Here is a 22,799-nt window from a genome sequence, read left to right as displayed (position 1 = left end):
TTCACGGTGGGAACCAGGCATGTAGAGTCCATCCGTTCACCTTTTCTGCGTCGCACAAAGACACGGTGGTTGGAACCAAAGATCTCAAATTTGGACTCATCAGACCAAAGCACAGATTTCCACTGGTCTAATGTCCATTCCTTGTGTTCTTTAGCCCAAACAAGTCTCTTCTGCTTGTTGCCTGTCCTTAGCAGTGGTTTCCTAGCAGATATTCTACCATGAAGGCCTGATTCACACAGTCTCCTCTTAACAGTTGTTCTAGAGATGTGTCTGCTGCTAGAACTCTGTGTGGCATTGACCTGGTCTCTAATCTGAGCTGCTGTTAACCTGCGATTTCTGAGGCTGGTGACTCGGATGAACTTATCCTCCGCAGCAGAGGTGACTCTTGGTCTTCCTTTCCTAGGGTCGTCCGCATGTGAGCCAGTTTCTTTGTAGCGCTTGATGGTTTTTGTGACTGCACTTGGGGACACTTTCAAAGTTTTCCCAATTTTTCGGACTGACTGACCTTCATTTCTTAAAGTAATGATGGCCACTCGTTTTTCTTTACTTAGCTGCTTTTTTCTTGCCATAATACAAATTCTAACAGTCTATTCAGTAGGACTATCAGCTGTGTATCCACCTGACTTCTCCACAACGCAACTGATGGTCCCAACCCCATTTATAAAGGCAAGAAATCCCACTTATTAAACCTGACAGGGCACACCTGTGAAGTGAAGACCATTTCAGGTGACTACCTCTTGAAGCTCATCAAGAGAATGCCAAGAGTGTGCAAAGCAGTAATCAAAGCAAAAGGTGGCTACTTTGAAAAACATAGAATATGACATATTTTCAGTTGTTTCACACTTTTTTGTTATGTATATAATTCCACATGTGTTAATTCATAGTTTTGATGCCTTCAGTGTGAATCTACAATTTTCATAGTCATGAAAATAAAGAAAACTCTTTGAATGAGAAGGTGTGTCCAAACTTTTGATCTGTACTGTATGTATATCAGAGAATATATCATTGCTCATTATGACAAAGTCTAGCTCTCTGTTGGTAGGGTTGCCCTGGCTCTGTAAGCATAGATGTTCTGGATAGGAGTTCTAGTGAAATTCTGCACTGTGATTCATCCTGCCTTCTTAACTGCTTGACCCCTGTACAGCCTTCTCATCCTCCAGCTATACCACAAAACCTTCTTGGTCTGCCAGAAGCATATTATGGTTTAGCTAATATTGTGTACAAGAAAGAAGCCGAATCACTGCCACCATATCGTCCTTACCACTGTGCAATAGAATTTATTCCTGGGTCCACACCTCCTCCAGTCCTATATCATTTTTCTCCCTTAGAGACTCAACCTATGGCAGACTGTATTAATGAAAATCTGCACAGAGGTTTTCTTCACAAATTATTATCATCACCTGGAGCTGGGTTTTTGTTTGTAAAAAAAAGAAAGATGGTTCTCATCAACCCTGCACTGATAGTCAGGGATCAAAATAAATTACAGTCAGGAATAGATACCCACTACGAGATCCCAAAACTGTTTGACCGTCTATGTGCAGCTAAAATCTTCACAAAGCAGATTACTGCAGTACTGCAGGGACTGTGGAAATACCTTCCAAGCGATTGGAAACATCATATAGGAATGATTGGATCTGTATTTTTCCTGTGATAGTTGGAAGAGTTCTGGTAGTCCTATCTGGAGTGGCTCAGTGGGATGCATGGCCTGAGCTTACTGTAACAGACAATGAGTGTGGACACACTGTGCCAACTAACAGATTTGGCTTTGGGTTAAACCTAAGGGCATTTGTCCTGGTTGTACCCTGGTATTTACTGTTTAACCCGTTTATAGAGATCTTGACTTTGCTGCAGGGAACCAACATGGTTGCTTCCTCCTGGAGTACACCCAATGTATGTGGCAGCTGACTGATGGAGATCAGAGACACCAGTGCAAAGCACTCTACCCCAAAACGCGTTGAGCTTTATAGATTAAATAAAGAAAGGACTATTCCACCTTTGAAACCCTGGCTACAATTCTTTTTGGGGACGTGGAAACAAAGTCTGACCACCTGACAAGCGACCTCGGAGGCGGAGGAGAAGGTATAGGTGTTATGTGCTTATCCTATACCTCCCTCCCTAGTGAAGTAAGTTTCTTTTTGAGACTCCGTCTCCAATTTTAAATTGGTTTTTAATTGAATTTTAATTTGTCATCATTGTATTCTGTCTCCTGCATTCAACCTTACTTCGATACTATATGACAGCAATGATAATCAGTCCTACCAATTAATGCGGATTCCACAATCCCATTGATTAAACTTGATCGTGTCTTGGCGCCCCTCCGCTAACTGTCACCCTTGCTTTCAACAACAAGCCTTTTGGGGTCACTAGCTATTCTGTTTTCCACGCACCTGCAAAGAACTGAAGAGTCAGGCAGTATGCCTAATCAGGAGACGGGCTAAGGGCAGGACAGGCAGCATACTAGTGTATACGAGAAAGCAATCCAAGGTTTGGGCAGGCAGCGTTCATATATATATATATATATATACAGTGGAGGAAATAATTATTTGACCCCTCACTGATTTTGTAAGTTTGTCCAATGACAAAGAAATGAAAAGTCTCAGAACAGTATCATTTCAATGGTAGGTTTATTGTAACAGTGGCAGATAGCACATCAAAAGGAAAATCGAAAAAATAACTTTAAATAAAAGATAGCAACTGATTTGCATTTCATTGAGTGAAATAAGTATTTGAACCCTCTAACAAAAAAAGACTTAATACTTGGTGGAAAAACCCTTGTTTGCAAGCACAGAGGTCAAACGTTTCTTGTAATTGATGACCAAGTTTGCGCACATTTTAGGAGGAATGTTGGTCCACTCCTCTTTGCAGATCATCTCTAAATCCCTAAGGTTTCGAGGCTGTCTCTGTGCAACTCTGAGCTTGAGCTCCCTCCATAGGTTTTCGATTGGATTAAGGTCCGGAGACTGACTAGGCCACTCCATGACCTTAATGTGCTTCTTCTTGAGCCACTCCTTTGTTGCCTTTGCTGTATGTTTTGGGTCATTGTCGTGCTGGAACACCCATCCACGACCCATTTTCAGTTTCCTGGCAGAGGGAAGGAGGTTGTCGCTCAGGATTTCACGATACATGGCTCCGTCCATTTTCCCGTTTATGCGAATAAGTTGTCCTGTGCCCTTAGCAGAAAAACACCCCCAAAGCAAAATGTTTCCACCCCCATGCTTGACGGTGGGGACGGTGTTTTGGGGGTCATAGGCAGCATTTTTCTTCCTCCAAACACAGCGAGTTGAGTTAATGCCAAAGAGCTCTATTTTGGTCTCATCAGACCACAGCACCTTCTCCCAGACACTCTCTGAATCATTCAGGTGTTCATTGGCAAACTTCAGACGGGCCTGCACATGTGCCTTCCTGAGCAGGGGGACCTTGCGAGCCCTGCAGGATTTTAATCCATTGCGGTGTAATGTGTTTCCAGTGGTTTTCTGGGTGACTGTGGTCCCTGCTAATTTGAGGTCATTAACTAACTCCTCCCGTGTAGTTCTAGGATGCTTTTTCACCTTTCTCAGAACCATTGACACCCCACGAGGTGAGATCTTGCGTGGAGCCCCAGAGCGAGGTCGATTGATGGTCATTTTGTGCTCCTTCCATTTTCGAACAATCGCACCAACAGTTGTCACCTTCTCTCCCAGCTTCTTGCTAATGGTTTTGTAGCCCATTCCAGCCTTGTGCAGGTCTACAATTTTGTCTCTGACATCCTTGGACAGCTCTTTGGTCTTTCCCATGTTGGAGAGTTTGGAGTCTGCTTGATTGATTGATTCTGTGGACAGGTGTCTTTTATACAGGTGACTAGTTAAGACAGGTGTCCTTAATGAGGGTGACTAATTGAGTAGAAGTGTCTAACCACTCTGTGGGAGCCAGAACTCTTAATGGTTGGTAGGGGTTCAAATACTTATTTCACTCAATGAAATGCAAATCAGTTGCTATCTTTTATTTAAAGTTATTTTTTCGATTTTCCTTTTGATGTGCTATCTGCCACTGTTACAATAAACCTACCATTGAAATGATACTGTTCGGAGACTTTTCATTTCTTTGTCATTGGACAAACTTACAAAATCAGTGAGGGGTCAAATAATTATTTCCGCCACTGTATATATATATATATATATATATATATATATATCCGAGAATGCAATCCAAAGTTAGGGCAGGCAGTGAAGAATCAGAGTTGAGAAACAGGCAGGATTAATACACAGGTCTCAGACAGAAAAAGCATACCTTCCGTTTTTCCTCAGGTCCACACTTTGTCTAAAACTGTCCCTGTGTACCTGTCTTGGGCATTTTGTCCAGAGAAGTTCAAATCCTTGCAAACAGGTTAAAGAATAAATACCAGATATTTACTTATATTTCACACTCTGTTTTAACCAGTGCTAATTGGATTGTAGCTGGGAGGGCCCACTGCTAGCATTAGCTAAAGCTTTTCTGACCACCTACTACAGTTTCATGGGACATATATCGCTACTGGACTTTACCTAGACCTGCTCTTACAGATGCTAAATTGCAAAACAAATGTCTCTAAAATGTTTGGGATTTACCCTGTGTTGTCAAGTACGAAGATAAACTGCAGGTCCTTAGCATCTCTATGGACCTTTATTTCTATGGACATACAGTGAGGAACAGAAGTATTTGAACACCCTGCGATTTTGCAAGTTGTCCCACTTAGAAATCATGGAGGGGTCTGAATTTCACATTGTAGGTGCATTCCCTCTCTGAGAGACAGAATAAAAAATAATAATTCAGGAAATCACATTGTATGATTTTTAAAGAATGTATTTGTCTTGCTCTGCTGAACATAAGTATTTGAACACCTGAGAAACAGCAAGAATTCTGGCTCTCAAAGACCTGTTACTGCGCCTTTAAAAAGTCCACCTCTACTACACTCATTAATCTAACTTAGTAGCACCTATCTGAGCTCTTTAAAGACACATTTCCACCCCACAGTCAGTCAGACGCCAACTACTACCATGGGCAAGACCAAAGAGTTGTCAAAATACACCAGAGACAACATTGTGGACCTCCACAAGTCTGGAAAGGGCTACGGGGCAATTGCCAAGCAGCTTGGTGAAAATAGAAAACTGTTGGAGCAATTGTTAGAAAATGTAAGAGGCTAAAGACGACTGTCAGTCTCCCTCGGACTGGGGCTTCATGCAAGATCTCACCTTGTGGGGTATCACTGATGATAAGAAAGATGAGCAATCAGCCCAGAACTACAAGGGAGGAGGTGGTCAATGACATGAAGAGGGCTGGGACCACAGTTTCAAAGTTCACTGTCGGTAGAACACTACGCCGTCATGGTTTCAAATCATGCATTGCACGGAAGGTTCCCCTGCTCAAATCATCACATGTCCAGGCCCGTCTGAAGTTTGCCAATGACTATCTGGATGATCCAGAGGAAGTATTGGAGAAGGTCATGTGGTCAGATGAGGCCAAAGTAGAACTTTTTGGTCTAAACGTCACTCGTTGTGTTTGGAGGAAAAAGAAGGATTAGTTGCATGCTGTGAAGCATCGAAGTGGCAACATCATGCTTTGGGGGTGCTTTCCTGAGCAGGGGGCAGGACGACTGCACTGTATTAAGGAGAGGATGAATGGGGCCATTTATTGTGAGATTTTGAGTAACAACCTCCTTCCCTCAGTCAGAGCATTGAAGATGGGTCATGGCTGGGTCTTCGAAAATTACAACAACCCGAAGCACACAGCCAGGATAACCAAGGAGTGGCTCCGTAAGAAGCATATCAAGGTTCTGGAGTGGCCTAGCCAGTCTCCAGACCTAAATCCAATAGAACATCTTTGGAGGGAGCTGAAACTCTGTGTTGCTCAGTGACAGCCCCGAAACCTGACAGATCTAGGGGAGATCTGTGTGAGGAGTGGGCCAAAATCCCTCTTGCAGTGTGTGCAAACCTGGTCAAGAACTACAGGAAACCTTTGACCTCTGTAATTGCAAACAAAGGTTTCTGTACCAAATATTAACACTGATTTTCTCAGGTGTTCAAATACTTATGTTCAGCAGTGCAAGACAAATACATTCTTTAAAAATCATACAATGTGATTTCCTGATATATTTTTTTTAATTCTGTCTCTCAGAGCGGGAATGCACCTACAATCTGAATTTCAGACCCTTCCATGATTTCTAAGTGGGAGAACTTGCAAAATCGCAGGGTGTTCAAATACTTCTGTTCCTCACTGTATCTGGCTGGTCAGTTTTCTACTATATTTGATGTTTCACACAATTACTACCATAATTTCACCACAGTTATATCAACATTTATTTTTTATATTTTCTTTAAGAAACCGGACAACAAAATATACATTACATTTAATACCAAAAATTTAGTGGAACTGTCAGGCAACCAGACGCAGTCTTGCCAAAAGTATGTCACCACGCAGACTGGTCTCTCATTCTCCCAGGGGGTCTCTGGCCCTCCGGCGGGGCATCCCTCACCCCTTGTGGAGGGCAGAGTTAGTAAAGGTATGCGCTTTATGCACGCACGTCACTCTGTGAGATCCATTCTGGATCGTGGTGCTGCTGGGAGACAAAACGCCATCATTCCCAGCGCTGACGCTGGTCAGGGGTCCCAGGATGCAAGAGCCTCTAGCGTCAGCTGTTGCCATGGAAACTCTGTTTTTATGTCTCCTAAAATAGACATGTGGTGGGAGGTTCCTTCCTCTGCACACTCTCAGGACCCACCTATGCTTCCCTGGGCTGAGGGTGGCGATTGCGTGTGATCTCAGCAGTGTCAGGTGATCTGTGGAGGAAAATTTAAACCTGGTCCCCCCATTCACTGCTTGTTATTCAGTTGCTTTCCTGGCTCTGTATCTTAAGTATCTGGTGAGTGGTTTCTCTGGTTATTGTCTCTGGCTTCGGTTTTGGTTGTCTTCTAGTTCTTTTGCCCTGGCTTACGTTTACTGACCATTCACGCGTTTCCCTATTCACCAGTGCATAGTGTCATGGTGTGCCCAGCTGCCCTGCTATTTGACAACTGGAAAGGGCTCTGCCAAAGTCCCCCTTCCTGCTAGAGGTGGGTGAAGAGTACCCTGGCCCTCAAGGGTGTTCAGAGTGTGATGGCTTGCGCAAAGTGTGTCTGGTATGCCGTGTTTGCTGGCCGTCAATTTGGCTTTATCATTTCATTAGCATTACAGGAACAATATGGAATGATCGCTCTTAATATCCTCTCATATTCAAGTGAATGAGACTAATTTGCAATACCAAGCACATGTGATCTCCAATGGAAAGCATTGTGCTTTGTAAGCTGCAAGGAGGCCTCCTCAAACAACTGATCGGTGGGGTTCTCGAGTGTCGAAACCCCCCCAATCTGATATTGATGAGCTATCTTGAAGACAGGTCAGACTTCTCCCCTGTGTGAGCTCTCTGATGCCGAGTTAAACTTGATTCAAGAATAAAACATATCCCACATTCTAAACATGAAAATGGCTTCTGTCCTAAGTGGATTCCTAGATGTCTCACAAGAATAAATTTCTGACTAAAACATTTTCCACATTCTGAACATGAAAATGGCTTCTCCCCTAAGTGGATTTTTAGATGTTTCACAAGATTTGCTTTCTGACCAAAACATTTACCACAATCAGGACATGAAAATGGCTTCTCCCCTAAGTGGATTTTTAGATGTTTCACAAGATTTGCTTTCTGAGCAAAACATTTACCACATTCAGGACATGAAAATGGCTTCTCCCCTGTGTGAGTTTTTTGATGCTGAATAAAACTTGATTGATTGGCAAGACATTTTCCACATTCTGAACATGAAAATGGCTTCTCCCCTGTGTGAGTTCTCTGATGTCCAACAAGATGTGATTTAAAACTAAAACATTTACCACATTCAGGACATGAAAATGGCTTCTCCCCCGTATGAATTCTTAAATGTTTCACAAGAGCAGATTGATGACTAAAACATTTCTGACATTCTGAACATGAATATGGCTTCTCCCCTGTGTGAGTTCTCTGATGTTCAACAAGTTGTGATTTAAGACTAAAACATTTCCCACATTCTGAACATGAAAATGTCTTCTGTCGTAAGTGGATTCTTAGATGTTTCACGAGATCGGATTTCTCACTAAAACATTTTCCACATTCGGAGCATAAAAATGGCTTCTCTCCTGTGTGAAACTTTTGATGTGCTACAAGCATTGATTTCACACGAAAACACTTCCCACATTCAGGACACAAAAACGGCTTCTCTCCTGTGTGAATTGTCTGATGGTTAACAAGACTGGATTTACAAGTAAAACACTTTCCACATTCAATACATGAGAATGGCTTCTCACCAGAGTGAGTTCTCAGATGCTGAATAAAATATGATTGACGGGTAAAACATTTTCCACATTCTGAACATGAAAATGGCTTCTCCCCTGTGTGAGTCTTCTGATGTGTCAGAAGAACAGATTTCTGAGTAAAACATTTCTGACATTCTGAACATGAAAATGGCTTCTCCCCTAAGTGGATTTTTAGATGTTTCACAAGATTTGCTTTCTGACTAAAACATTTACCACATTCAGGACATGAAAATGGCTTCTCCCCTGTATGAATTCTTAAATGTGCCACAAGACCAGATTTCTGACTAAAACATTTCTGACATTCTGAACATGAAAATGGCTTCTCTCTTGTGTGAGTTCTCTGATGTTTCTTTCGAGAGCATTTCAACATAAAACATTTCCCACATTCTGAACATGAATACGGCTTTTCCCCTGTGTGAGTTCTCAGATGTCCAACTAGAATACATTTCTTGGTAAAAGATTTTCCACATTCAGAGCATGAAAATGACTTTTTATCTCTGCAATTTCTCTCATGTAAAGAAAGATTAGATTTCTTCTTAAAAGGTATCCCATGTGAAAATATTTTTCCACAATTGTGTTCAGTTCTTGTTTTGCCAGTCAGTGATTGATTAGATGAAGGTTTCTTGTGACCAGCGGTATCATTAGATATATCTCCGCTATGAAGGACTGAGGGTACATTAGGGCTTATTGAATGAGCTTGTGTGGTATTGCTATCTTCTGCTTTATCATAGGAAGATAAATGAAGATTCTTATGGTATACTCTCATCCCATTTTTACCTAGAAAATTAAACAAAAAGTAAAATTTTTTCCCAAATCAAATTTTTTTCTCAAGCTTTTTTAAAACAATAGAAAGCCAGAAAACATGAAATAAATAAGACATGTAAAATAACAGTATAATGTACAGTTTCAGTAAAGGTAGATTTAACCACCTCAGCCCCCCTAGCTTAAACCCCCTTAATGACCAGACCACTTCTACAATTCTGCACTACACTACTTTCACCGTTTATTGCGCGGTCATGCAACTTACCACCCAAATGAATTTTACCTCCTTTTCTTCTCACTAATAGAGCTTTCATTTGGTGGTATTTCATTGCTGCTGACATTTTTTGTTATTAATCGAAATTTAACGAAATTTTTGCAAAAAAATGACATTTTTCACTTTCATATATATAATTTTTCACTTTTCTATATATAAATTTTTCTCTAAATTTATTGTTCTACATGTCTTTGATAAAAAAAAATGTTTGGGTAAAAAAAAATGGTTTGGGTAAAAGTTATAGCGTTTACAAACTATGGTACAAAAATGTGAATTTCCGCCTTTTGAAGCAGCTCTGACTTTCTGAGCACCTGTCATGTTTCCTGAGGTTCTACAATGCCCAGACAGTAGAAAAACCCCACAAATGACCCCATTTCGGAAAGTAGACACCCTAAGGTATTCGCTGATGGGCATAGTGAGTTCATAGAACTTTTTATTTTTTGTCACAAGTTAGCGGAAAATGATGAATTTTATTATTATTTTTTTCCTTACAAATTCTCATATTCCACTAACATGTGACAAAAAATAAAAACTTCCATGAACTCACTATGCCCATCATGAAATACCTTGGTGTCTTCTTTCCAAAATGGGGTCACTTGTGGGGTAGTTATACTGCCCTGGCATTTTAGGGGCCCAAATGCGTGCAAAGTAGTTTGAAATCAAAATCTTTAAAAAATGCCCTGTGAAATCCGAAAGGTGCTCTTTTGAATGTGGGCCCATTTGCCCACCTAGGCTGCAAAAAAGTGTCACACATCTGGTATCGCCATACTCAGAAGAAGTAGGGCAATGTGTTTTGGGGTGTCTTTTTACATATACCCATGCTGGTTAGAGAAATATCTCGGCAAAAGATAACTTTTCCCATTTTCTTATACAAAGTTGGCATTTGACCAAGATATTTCTCTCACCCAGCATGGGTATATGTAAAATACCACCCCAAAACACATTCCCCAACTTCTCCTGAGTACGGCGATACCACATGTGTGACACTTTTTTGCAGCCTAGATGCGCAAAGGGGCCCAAATTCCTTTTAGGAGGGCATTTTTAGACATTTGGATCCCAGGCTTCTTCTCACGCTTTAGGGCCCCTAAAATGCCAGGGCAGTATAAATACCCCACATGTGACCCCATTTTGGAAAGAAGACACCCCAAGGAATTCAATGAGGGGCATGGCGAGTTCATCAAATTTTTTTTTTTTAGCACAAGTTAGCGGAAATTGATTTTTTTTGTTTTTTCTCACAAAGTCTCCATTTCCGCTAACTTGGGACACAAGTTTCAAACTTTCATGGACTCAATATGCCCCTCACGGAATACCTTGGGGTGTCTTCTTTCCGAAATGGGGTCACATGTGGGGTAGTGGAATATGAGACTTTGTAAGAAAAAAATAAATAAAAAAAAATCAATTTCCACTAACTTGTGCCCAAAAAATGTCTGAATGGAGCCTTACAGGGGGGTGATCAATGACAGGTGGTGATCAGGGAGTCTATATGGTGTGATCACCCTTCTGTTATTGATCACCCCCCTGTAAGGCTCCATTCAGACATCCGTATGTGTTTTACGGATCCCGCATCCATGGATGCGGGATCCGTAAAACACATACTGGACGTCTGAATGGAGCCTTACAGGGGGGTGATCATCCCATATAGACTTCCTGCATCACCCCCCTGTAAGGTTCCATTCAGACGTCCGTATGTGTTTTGTGGATACGATACATGGATGCGTGGATCCGTAAAACATATACGGACGTCTGAATGGAGCCTTACAGGGGGGTGATCAATGACAGGGGGGTGATCAGGGAGTCTATATGGGGTGATCAGGGGTTCATAAGGGGTTAATAAGTGACAGGGGGGGGTGTAGTGTAGTGGTGTTTGGTGCTAATTATTACTGAGCTGCCTGTGTCCTCTGGTGGTCGATCCAAGCAAAAGGGACCACCAGAGGACCAGGTAGCAGGTATATTAGATGCTGTTATCAAAACAGCGTCTAATATACCTGTTAGGGGTTAAAAAAATCGCATCTACAGCCTGCTAGCGAACGATCGCCGCTGGCAGGCTGTAGATCCACTCGCTTACCTTCCGATCCTGTGAACGCACGCGCCTGTGTGCGCGCGTTCACAGGAAATCTTGCGTCTCGCGAGATGACGCATAGATGCGTGACTCTGCCTGGGACAGCTGCCTCCGGACCGTGATCCTGCGTTAGGTGGTCCGAAGGCGGTTAAAGGAACCAATAATCGTCTTGATTATAAGGAATGACAGTTCCTGCAAGTAAGGTTGAGCGAACCCAAACTGTAATGTTCGGGTTCGTACCGAACTTTAGAATTTTTGGACCCCGGACCTGGGTTAGGTGTTTGGCTATTTTATTGTATTTTACATTTAGTCGTTAGACTATTGGTTGCCTGCTCTTGACGTGCGCTTGTGTATTTAGTGATCTTTATTTTAGTAAAAATTAACTTTTATTTTATTTAGTTTAATAAATAGTGAAAACTGAAAATAGCCTACTTAAATTATAACTTTTAAAACTTTCGACAGTGGGCCTTGGCGCTGCTATACTAGATGTATTATTCTATTGACAGCCGTTTGGCAATGACAACTGTAGCTTTTTCCAGCTGTCTAATTGCCTCTTTGTATGCTGAAATGGATGTTAGTGTCCACTATTTTGCAACAATTGTTTATAGCATTGCCAACAGGCTGTTCAATAATGGCGCTTATTGGTACTGTATTTTACCATTAGTAATGATGCAAGTGCTGCTTTAGCTGCCTGCTACCTATCCTGTCACCTGGATTCATTCATTGGCGTTCTAATTACAGCACGGTCTCTCGCTGTGCTGGTTACTACTGGCAGCAGTCATTTGCTAAACTGTGAGATTACTACTCTATAGCTAGCAGCCTCATTACAGGTCCACTGTGGTCTAAAATCTTAAACGCTGCCCCCCGACATGTTTCGCCATGGATATGGCGTCCTCAGGGGATCGGGCAGTCTAGACTGCCAAGGTGTTCCCTGGCGTGGCAGTTCTTCAGACAATGTGCTGACGACAAGACACGAGTGGTTTGCACGCTGTGCAATCAAAGCCTCAAGCAAGGCATAAACGTTCTCAACCTGAGCACAACCTGCATGACCAAAGCACGAGCTGCAGTGGAGTAGACACCTCAAAAACCAAGAAAGGTCTCTGGCTCCTCCTGCTTCCTCTTCTGCTGCAGTCTCGGCCTTTTTTAGCCACCTCTGGAGTGACAGTGCCACCTGCCACCACGCAAACAGAGGATCTGCCAGCAACACCACCACCTGGGTCACCAAACATCTCCACAATGTCCCATGGAAGCGTTCATCTCTTCATCTCCCAAACACTGGAGCGGAAGAGGAAGTACCCCCCCTACCCACCCGCAATCCTTGGCCCTGAATGCAGCATTTCAAAATTACTGGCATTTGAAATGCTGTCATTCCGTCTGGTGGAGACGGAGAGTTTTAAAAGCCTTATGGCGGTGGCTGTCCCACAGTACGTCGTGCCCAGCCGCCACTACTTTTCCAGGTGAGCCATCCCCTCCCTGCACAACCAAGTAGGGGACAAAATCAGGTGTGAACTGCGCAACAGCATCTGTGGAAAGGTGCACCAAACTACGGATACGTGGACCAGTAAGCACGGTCAGGGACGTTATATCTCTCTAACAGCACACTGGGTAAATGCAGTGGCAGCTGGGCCTGAGGAGGATAGCAATTTGGCGCATGTCCTTCCACCACCGAGGATTGCAGGGCGCTTCAGTTTGCCCCCTGTTGCTTCTTCCTCCTACTCCGCTTCCTCATTCTCTACCGGCTCCTCATCCGGTCAGCGTAACACCTTCACCACCAACTTCAGCACAGCCAGGGGTAAACGACAGCAGGCAGTTTTAAAACGTATCTGTTTGGGGGGCTAACCCCACACCGTGCAGTAGCTGTGGACAGGCATAGAACAACAGACCGATGAGTGGTTGGTTCCAGCCTCATGCCCGGCCTGGTGGTGTGCGATAATTGGTGAAATCTCGTAGCAGCTCTGGGACTAGCCTGTTTGACGCACATCCCTTGCCTGATGCATGTGCTGAATTTAGTGGTGCAGAGGATCCTTAAAAATTACCCCGATATATCAGAGCTGCTGCATAAAGTGCGGGCTTTCAGTGTTCTCACCCTGCTGCTGATCGCCTGTTAGCGCTGCAGCGTAACTTTGGCCTTTCCGCTTACCGCCTCATATGTGACGTGCCCACAAGGTGGAGCTCCACCTTGCACATGCTGGCCAGACTGTGCGAGCAGCAGCAGGCGATAGTAGAGTTTCAGCTGCAGCATGCACGGGTGAGTCGCTCTGCGGAACAGTACCACTTCACCACCAATGACTGGGCCTCTATGCGAGACCTGTGCTCCTTGTTGCGCTGTTTTTAGTACTCCACCAACATGGCCAGTGCCGATAACGCCATTCTCAGCGTTACTATCCCACTTCTATGCCTCCTTGAAAAAACGCTTCGGGCGATGATGGAAGAGGATGTGGCACAGGAGGAGGAGGAAGAGGGATCATTTCATAGGGTTTCCGGCCAGTCATTCACAAGTGGGCACTGAGGGTGGGTTCCTGCACCCACAAACGCCAGGTACACAATTGTTCAGCCAGGGCACAGTTCTGGAGGATGAGGAGTAGGAGGAGGAACCGTGTTCAAAGCAGGGTGGCACCCAAACCAGCTCATGGCCATCACTGGTGCATGGCTGGGGGGATACAGAGGACACAGACGATACACCTCCCACAGAGGACAGCTTTTCATTGCCACTGGGCAGCCTGGCACACATGAGTGATTACATGCTGCAGTGTTTCCGCAACGACCGCCGAGTTGCCCACATTCTAACTTGTGCTGATTACTGGGTGGCCACGCTACTGGATCCCCATTACAAGGACAACGTATCGTCCTTAATTCCGTCACTGGAGCGTGATTGTAAGATGCACGAGTACAAGAGCATGCTGGTCGACGCGCTGCTGGTGGCATTCCCACCTGACAGCGGGGTAACAGTGGAAGCACAAGACGAAGGCAGAGGAGGAGTAATGCAGCTGGGGCACCACCAGCCCCTTAGAAGGCAGGGTTAGCATGACCGAAATGTGGAAAAGCTTTGTCAGCACTGTGCCGGCATACATACATAATTCCTCTGGGTAGCCATCTTATATGCTTCTGGCCTATGTAAAAAGCTGTGAACTCTCATCTTTCTGAAGCCTGGGTCGCCTATGATATAGATGGACACTTTTATTACCACTACTCTGTAAGGCCAGCAATAAAAGGTCATAAAAGCTATACCAGGCCCAGCTCATCCTGTCCTGGTAAGATAAGATCAGCTCGCTGTCAAGCCTGGCTGGAGCGTGACGTCATTAATATCCAGGTCTGGTTTGAGGAGAGCTAATAGCCCTTAATTAGCTCTGGGCATAAAACCAGTCCACTTTCATATTTAATTTATGAATCAACTTATGCCCTTTCTGACACCAGATCCAGGCTCTACAGAGTATTGTGGTCAATTGGGTATCAAATATGACTAGAGGATGTGATTCTGTAGCTGACCTATGGGTGGTAGAAGAACTACAGGTCCCAGCATTACCGTGTGTGGTCTCATTCTGTAGGTAAATAAATAAGGATCGCAAATATGTATTCTGTATAAAAATATGCCGATGTATCAGGGAGATACGAGCTTAAGTATAATCCTCATTGTAGGAACTGAACTTTGATGGGGTCATAAAACACTTGGAGGCCAATCCCTAGGATTGACAGTCACTCTGCTGCCATTGGCTGACAGGAGTAAGTCTCCTGCCCATGGGAGAGTTCATAAAAATCCATGCACAAGGACAGAGGAGAGAGACCCATGGAACATCACCAGACACTTAATTGGACATTGACGGCATATCCCTGTATCAGAAGAACTTTGAGGGTCTCCCCTGATACATACTGAAAAGGGGTTTGCAAGGATTCAAAAAGGACATATGAACGACCATCTGAAACCCTGCAGAGAAACTAAGTATTCTTTCATCTTTTTCCCTTTCATTTGAACTGTCGTGATTATTTATATTGTTATTATTATTCTGTAGATTTATAGTCATTTTCATTAGACTTGTATGCACTGCTTTTTACCTCTTATTAAAGATTATAAAATCTAAATGGCCAAGTCTTCCATATTCTAAGCTGCTGAACAACGTACCTTGCCTTTGAAGAGACGTTACCAGGTAGTTAGTTAAATTGCATTTAGGAATTGTAGCTGGGGGTGATTGACTGCGGTTGGTCAGTAAGTGATATCCGGTTCATCCACTGATCTGTGTGATAGTGAATGACCCGGATAGTCGGCTCGTGGACCGGGAACCCACGTGGTGGCAGTTACCGAAGTGTAGTGGGGGGTGTTAGCCGAATGGTAATACCCCGGTCACGTGAGGTCTCTGTGTGTGCGCAGACTCCGTCACAGACCACTACGTCACAGCTGTGGGATCCGGAGCGATCGGATCCATAGTTCGTGACATTTTTTCTGGTGGCAGCGGTGGGATTCTGTATGCTTAGAATATTAGTGCATGAAGTTATGTCCATAACTCTGTACTAAAGGATTGAAAAATTCTGGAAGACGAAGCACAGTGCATTAGTTTTGATAGAATAATAATTCACGACAGTACCCTCCCCTCTCTCTTGTTTTCTGTCCTATCTTTTATTTGGCAATAATGTCCGAATCCGTGAATTATGACGCCCTGAGCGTGGCTGATATCACAGCTCTGTGTGAGCACAAAGGCATCCAAGTATATGGGAAAAATAAGACTGTCCTTATCCAGGAGTTATGTGCACGGAGGAGTCAAGAGTCATCCCTGCAGGATTCAGAGAATGGAGGACACTCAGGGGCCCCTGAGCCAGGTGACCCCTTCCAGAATGAGGATGATGAACTGGGAGGAGGACAGCCTGCTGGGGCTTGCAGTCCTCTAGCTGGACATAACTCTGTCTCTATGCCATCCCAAAATGGTCTGGACCAACTAATGCTCAGTAACCCGGACTTATATTTTCGGCTGCTGGAGGCACGTCGTGCAGAGCGTAAGGCTGAGCTCGAGGCTGCAGAGCGCAAGGCTGAGCGCGAGGCTGCAGAACGGGAAGCTGTCCGCAGGCATGAACTGGACCTGGCCTGAGTACAGCTTCAGGGGTCCGACCGGCATGCCACATACACAGGCCCATCCCTGATGGTCAAGCCAAAACTGCCTGTGATGGAGTCTGAGAACTGTGACATTGATCTTTTCCTGCATGCTTTTGAAACCTCATGCCAGCAGTACCAGGTACCAGAGCCACAGTGGGCGGGACATCTAATGTCCGCACTGAAGGGCAAAGCTATGGAGGCCCTGGTCAGACTACCATTAGCAGAGCGTACCAGTTACGCGGTCATCAAAAAGGCTATTCTGGTCAAGTACCAGCTGACTCCAGAGACTTACCGTTTACGGTTCCGGTCCCTGCGGAGAGGGCCCGGAGATACTTTTATGGACCATCTGGGCAAGTTGCAGACCACCTTCCAACAGTGGTCTGATCCCCTCACAGAGGACACCAAGCAGTCCCTGGCGGATCTGATGGTCCGAGAACAGTTTGTCTCCAATTGCCCCACAGATGTGCAAAAATATGTATGTGAGCACAAGCCGAAGAGTGCACGAGAGGCGGCCGAGCTAGCCGATGAATACGTCGCCATGCCCAGCACTCGGGCATTCAAAGACACTCTGTCCCGTCTGGGAGGAACCTCTTCATCTGCTTCTTCCTCCCGGCCAGCTTTGTCGGTTCCTGTCCAGCGACCCTTTCACAGGCCTGCACAAAGACCGGAAGGAGTCAAGCCAGCACCGACAGACGCACGCAAGTGCTATGCGTGCGGCAAGCCAGGACACCTCAGCCACTCGTGCCCGGAGAAGAAGACAGCACCCCCTGGCAAGCTTGCCCGCAACCCATCATCTGTGCTGTTAGTGAATGGAGCTGAAAGACACACCGCAGACAACCTACAGTCGGTTACTGTGGGCAACCGGTGCACCACAGGCTTCCGCGATACAGGAGCCGAAGTCACACTAGTTCGGCCTGAACTAGTGGATGACGCAGACCTTATTCCCGGCAAAAGCCTCACCATCACGGGAGTTGGGGGGGTGAGCCCTAATGTTCCCCTAGCTCGTGTTTTCCTTGATTGGGGGGCTGGGAGTGGAGTAAGGGAGGTGGGAGTCTCTGCGGAGATCCCCACAAATGTTTTATTAGGCACTGACCTAGGACGATTGGTCTCGTGCTACGTGCCCCCTGGAAGCACACAGGACTCACCCGTCCCTATGGAGGTCCCTGGACATACCGAGGTACTGTGCAAGGATGTTTGCGTAACATCAGATAACCTTGGGGATGGACCTCGGGAGGTGGGAGGTGGGGTGTGTGGGAGCAGTTCTCCTATGACAGGAGATGTAGAGGGGATGGCGGGTGTATGTACACAGGTAGCAAACATGTGTTTAACTGATTCAAGTTGTGCAAATGTTAAATGTGATGACATTATTGTGCATGTGTTGCCCGTCACTCGCAGGGCTGCAAAAGCCGCAGCGGAACGCTCCATTGGGGAAGAGCAAGTGGAAGTGTCCCCTTCCACCGGTTCGGACCCCGTGGACTTAACCGCGTCAGAGCCTCAGCCACTGTCCCTGTTCGCCACAGGACAGCTGGCTGGGACTTGTAGTGCCGCCTTTGAGCAGGCCCTGCGAGATGACCCTACCTTGGAGCAGCTAAGAGGGTTAGCTGCCAGCCCTCCCACTGAGGGAGGCAAATACCGAGTGTGTTGGGACAATGGGAAACTGTATAAGGAGGACATCTCCCACAGTGACAGTAGGGTGGGGCCACTCAAGAGGCAGCTCATTGTACCTGTGCAGTTCAGGGAACAATTACTGCAAGTGGCTCATGAGATCCCCTTAGCTGGTCACCTGGGAATAACCAAAACAAAGTCCCGGGTGATGCAGAATTTTTTCTGGCCTGGCCTCGGGGCAGATGTCGCCAAGTACTGCAGGTCCTGCGACACCTGTCAGCGAGTTGGCAAAGCAGGAGACCGTCACCGAGCTCCATTGAATCCCTTACCGATAATTGATGAACCCTTCAGGAGGGTGGCCGTGGACATCATTGGTCCCCTGGCCATCCCCAGCAGTTCGGGTAAACGGTTCATATTAACCCTGGTGGATTACGCGACGCGCTACCCGGAAGCAGTGGCGTTATCCTCCATTAGGGCGGACAAGGTTGCAGACGCCCTGCTGGGGATCTTCACGAGAGTGGGGTTCCCAGCTGAGCTTCTCAGCGACCAAGGACCTCAGTTCATGTCTGAACTAATGCAGGGGCTCTGTAGGAAAATACAGGTGAACCATATCATCACCTACATAGCTCAGAGAGCAACCACACAGAGAGTAATTATAATTAAATATTCTTTATTGGATATCCAACACGAAAGATGGTATATCAGTTAAAAAACATGTACAAAAAACAATGCATACTGAGAACACAACGGTGTTACAATAAATGTATAAAAACAGAGTAGGCTCCAAACCACTAAGGGACTAGTATCCCCCCATACACAGTGAAGCAGTATCAGCTAGGTGGGGCATATATAGCAATAGAGGCATCCAGAGCATACATAAACACTGCAAACATCTAATGGAGTGTAAGTCTGAATGCCACCCACATCAAGCGGAGACTGCAAGAGGGCGGCGGTTCCAGACCAGGGTCAGTAGGAATCTTCTTGCAATTGCACTTTAAACAGTGTTTCCCCCCCCCCCCCCCTTCTCTTGCAGTCTCCGCTTGATGTGGGTGGCATTCAGACTTACACTCCATTAGATGTTTGGAGTGTTTATGTATGCTCTGGATGCCTCTATTGCTATATATGCCCCACCTAGCTGATACTGCTTCACTGTGTATGGGGGGATACTAGTCCCTTAGTGGTTTGGAGCCTACTGTTTTTATACATTTATTGTAACACCGTTGTGTTCTCAGTATGCATTGTTTTTTGTACATGTTTTTTAACTGATATACCATCTTTCGTGTTGGATATCCAATAAAGAATATTTAATTATAATTACTCTCTGTGTGGTTGCTCTCTGAGCTATGTAGGTGATAATACGAATAACTCCATGTGAGATATTTATGATAGAGTTGTTTTTGGTGTTTCAAGGTGAACCATATCGTAGCCAGCCCTTACCACCCACAAACAAACGGCCTCTGTGAGCGCTTCAACGGGACGTTGAAGCAGATGCTGAAGACGTTTATGGAGGCGCAAGGGAAGGACTGGGAACGATATCTACCTCACCTGCTATTTGCCTACAGAGAGGTGCCCCAGGAGTCAACCGGGTTTTCGCCCTTCGAACTCCTGTATGGTCGACGAGTAAGAGGTCCCCTAGACCTAATCAGAGAGTCTTGGGAAGGCAAGGTTGCCGGAACTGAAGTCTCTGTAGTAGACTATGTCCTCAGGTTCCGAGACAAAATGGAGTCGCTGGTAGGTCTGGTACAGGAGAATATGGTGCAGGCCCAAAGCAAACAGAAGCAGTGGTATAACCGCACTGCCCGAGAGATAATCTACCAGGAGGGGCAGAAGGTCTATGTCCTGCTGCCAATGCGGCAAAACAAACTGCAAGCTGCATGGGAAGGGCCGTACCCCATTGTCAAATGTCTGAGTAAGGTAAATTATGTGGTGGGCCTTGGAGAGGGAGGTAGGAGACAGAAGACGTTTCATGTCAACATGCTCAAGGAGCATCACGAGAGAACGCCACATGTTATGCCGGTTTGCAGCCTGCCCGAAAGGGAGGAGGCCGACCCCCTACTAGATCTGCTAGCTGACACTCGAGAGTTGGAGGTGGACTTAACCCTCAACCCTCAACTCTCGTCCCAGCAGAGATCTCAGCTCTTGGAAGTGTTGACGGCTCACCGTGACACTTTTACAGGGAAACCCGGGAGAACTCACCTTGCAGTCCATCATGTGGACACAGGTACACATGCTCCCACAAAGCAGTCCGCCTACCGTGTCTCAATGGAGGTCCAGGCAGACCTCAGGAGGGAGATCGAGGAGATGAAGCAGCTCGGGGTCATTCAGAAATCCCACAGCGCTTGGGCCTCACCGGTGGTTCTGGTCCCGAAGAAAGATCAGACAACCAGGTTCTGTGTGGATTATCGGAAACTGAATGCCATCACAACCTCGGATGCTTACCCCATGCCCAGGATTGATGAACTGTTAGATAAGTTGGCAGGAGCCAGCTACCTGACAATCATGGACCTGAGCAGGGGGTATTGGCAGATTCCCCTGACCTCGGAGGCTCAGGAGAAGTCGGCCTTCATCACCCCTTTCGGCTTATACGAATTTACTGTAATGCCGTTTGGGATGAAGAATGCGCCAGCCACCTTTCAAAGGCTTGTGAATGACTTGCTGGAAGGACTAGAAGAATGTGCTGTCGCCTATTTAGACGACATTGCCGTGTATAGCCCCACGTGGAAGGAGCATCTGGTGCACCTGTCGCAAGTACTGGACAAACTTGCTGCGGCTGGACTAACTGTTAAGCCTAGCAAGTGCCAGCTGGGTATGAATGAGGTCACTTACTTAGGCCACAGAGTAGGAGGAGGCACACTGAGGCCTGAAATAGAGAAGGTGAAAGCCATTACGAGATGGCCAACACCTCTCACCAAGAAGCAGGTCATGTCTTTCTTGGGAACAGCCGGGTACTATAGGAAGTTCATCCCGAACTATAGCGCCCTGGCCAAGCCTCTGACAGACTTGACCAAGAAGAAGCTGCCCAGGATGGTGTCATGGACGCCGGAATGCGAGCAAGGCTTCCAGGCCCTGAAGGATGCACTAGCCAGTGCTCCTGTGCTTCAGGCCCCAGATTTCACTCGGAAGTTTGTGGTCCACACGGATGCTTCCGCCTTTGGTCTGGGTGCAGTCCTGAGTCAAGTGAACCAGGCCGGGGAGGAGCATCCTGTACTATACCTGAGCCGTAAGTTACTGGCCAGGGAGACCAGCTACTCCACAATAGAGAAGGAGTGTTTAGCTATTGTGTGGTCCCTGCAAAAGCTACAACACTACCTGTATGGACGCAATTTCACAGTGATCACTGATCACAATCCCCTCAGCTGGTTGGCACGTCTCGCAGGAGACAATGCGAAACTGCTGAGATGGAGCCTGATTTTGCAGCAGTACAACTTCACCGTGCAGCACAGAAAAGGTAGTTTACATGGAAATGCCGACGGGTTGTCGCGGCAGGGAGAATCGACCGGAGATGGCTGGGTTGCTGTGGAATAGGCTTGTGGCCATTTCCCCAGGCAACCTTTTAAAAGAGGGAGGTGTGCCGGCATACATACATAATTCCTCTGGGTAGCCATCTTATATGCTTCTGGCCTATGTAAAATGCTGTGAACTCTCATCTTTCTGAAGCCTGGGTCGCCTATGATATAGATGGACACTTTTATTACCACTACTCTGTAAGGCCAGCAATAAAAGGTCATAAAAGCTATACCAGGCCCAGCTCATCCTGTCCGGTAAGATAAGATCAGCTCGCTGTCAAGCCTGGCTGGAGCGTGACGTCATTAATATCCAGGTCTGGTTTGAGGAGAGCTAATAGCCCTTAATTAGCTCTGGGCATAAAACCAGTCCACTTTCATATTTAATTTATGAATCAACTTATGCCCTTTCTGACACCAGATCCAGGCTCTACAGAGTATTGTGGTCAATTGGGTATCAAATATGACTAGAGGATGTGATTCTGTAGCTGACCTATGGGTGGTAGAAGAACTACAGGTCCCAGCATTACCGTGTGTGGTCTCATTCTGTAGGTAAATAAATAAGGATCGCAAATATGTATTCTGTATAAAAATATGCCGATGTATCAGGGAGATACGAGCTTAAGTATAATCCTCATTGTAGGAACTGAACTTTGATGGGGTCATAAAACACTTGGAGGCCAATCCCTAGGATTGACAGTCACTCTGCTGCCATTGGCTGACAGGAGTAAGTCTCCTGCCCATGGGAGAGTTCATAAAAATCCATGCACAAGGACAGAGGAGAGAGACCCATGGAACATCACCAGACACTTAATTGGACATTGACGGCATATCCCTGTATCAGAAGAACTTTGAGGGTCTCCCCTGATACATACTGAAAAGGGGTTTGCAAGGATTCAAAAAGGACATATGAACGACCATCTGAAACCCTGCAGAGAAACTAAGTATTCTTTCATCTTTTTCCCTTTCATTTGAACTGTCGTGATTATTTATATTGTTATTATTATTCTGTAGATTTATAGTCATTTTCATTAGACTTGTATGCACTGCTTTTTACCTCTTATTAAAGATTATAAAATCTAAATGGCCAAGTCTTCCATATTCTAAGCTGCTGAACAACGTACCTTGCCTTTGAAGAGACGTTACCAGGTAGTTAGTTAAATTGCATTTAGGAATTGTAGC

At 45.6% G+C, this 22,799-nt stretch overlaps 1 protein-coding gene across 2 annotated transcripts in view; it reads right to left on the bottom strand.

Moving 5' to 3' along the window:
- Positions 1-6,291: 6,291 nt before the first annotated feature.
- LOC122934740 (oocyte zinc finger protein XlCOF6-like) overlaps positions 6,292-22,799 on the bottom strand; it is a 73,555-nt gene continuing 57,047 nt past the window's right edge. For both annotated transcript variants that reach the window (XM_044290416.1, XM_044290415.1), the window contains exon 7: positions 6,292-9,111. In XM_044290416.1, coding sequence (XP_044146351.1) covers positions 7,373-9,111 — 1,739 coding nt within the window. In that variant the 3' untranslated portion in view covers positions 6,292-7,372. The remainder of the gene's footprint in view (positions 9,112-22,799) is intronic.

This window comes from Bufo gargarizans, chromosome 4, assembly GCF_014858855.1.
Source record: "Bufo gargarizans isolate SCDJY-AF-19 chromosome 4, ASM1485885v1, whole genome shotgun sequence".
In the NCBI taxonomy this organism is placed as follows: Eukaryota; Metazoa; Chordata; class Amphibia; order Anura; family Bufonidae; genus Bufo; species Bufo gargarizans.
This window is presented reverse-complemented; position numbering and strand designations above follow the sequence as displayed.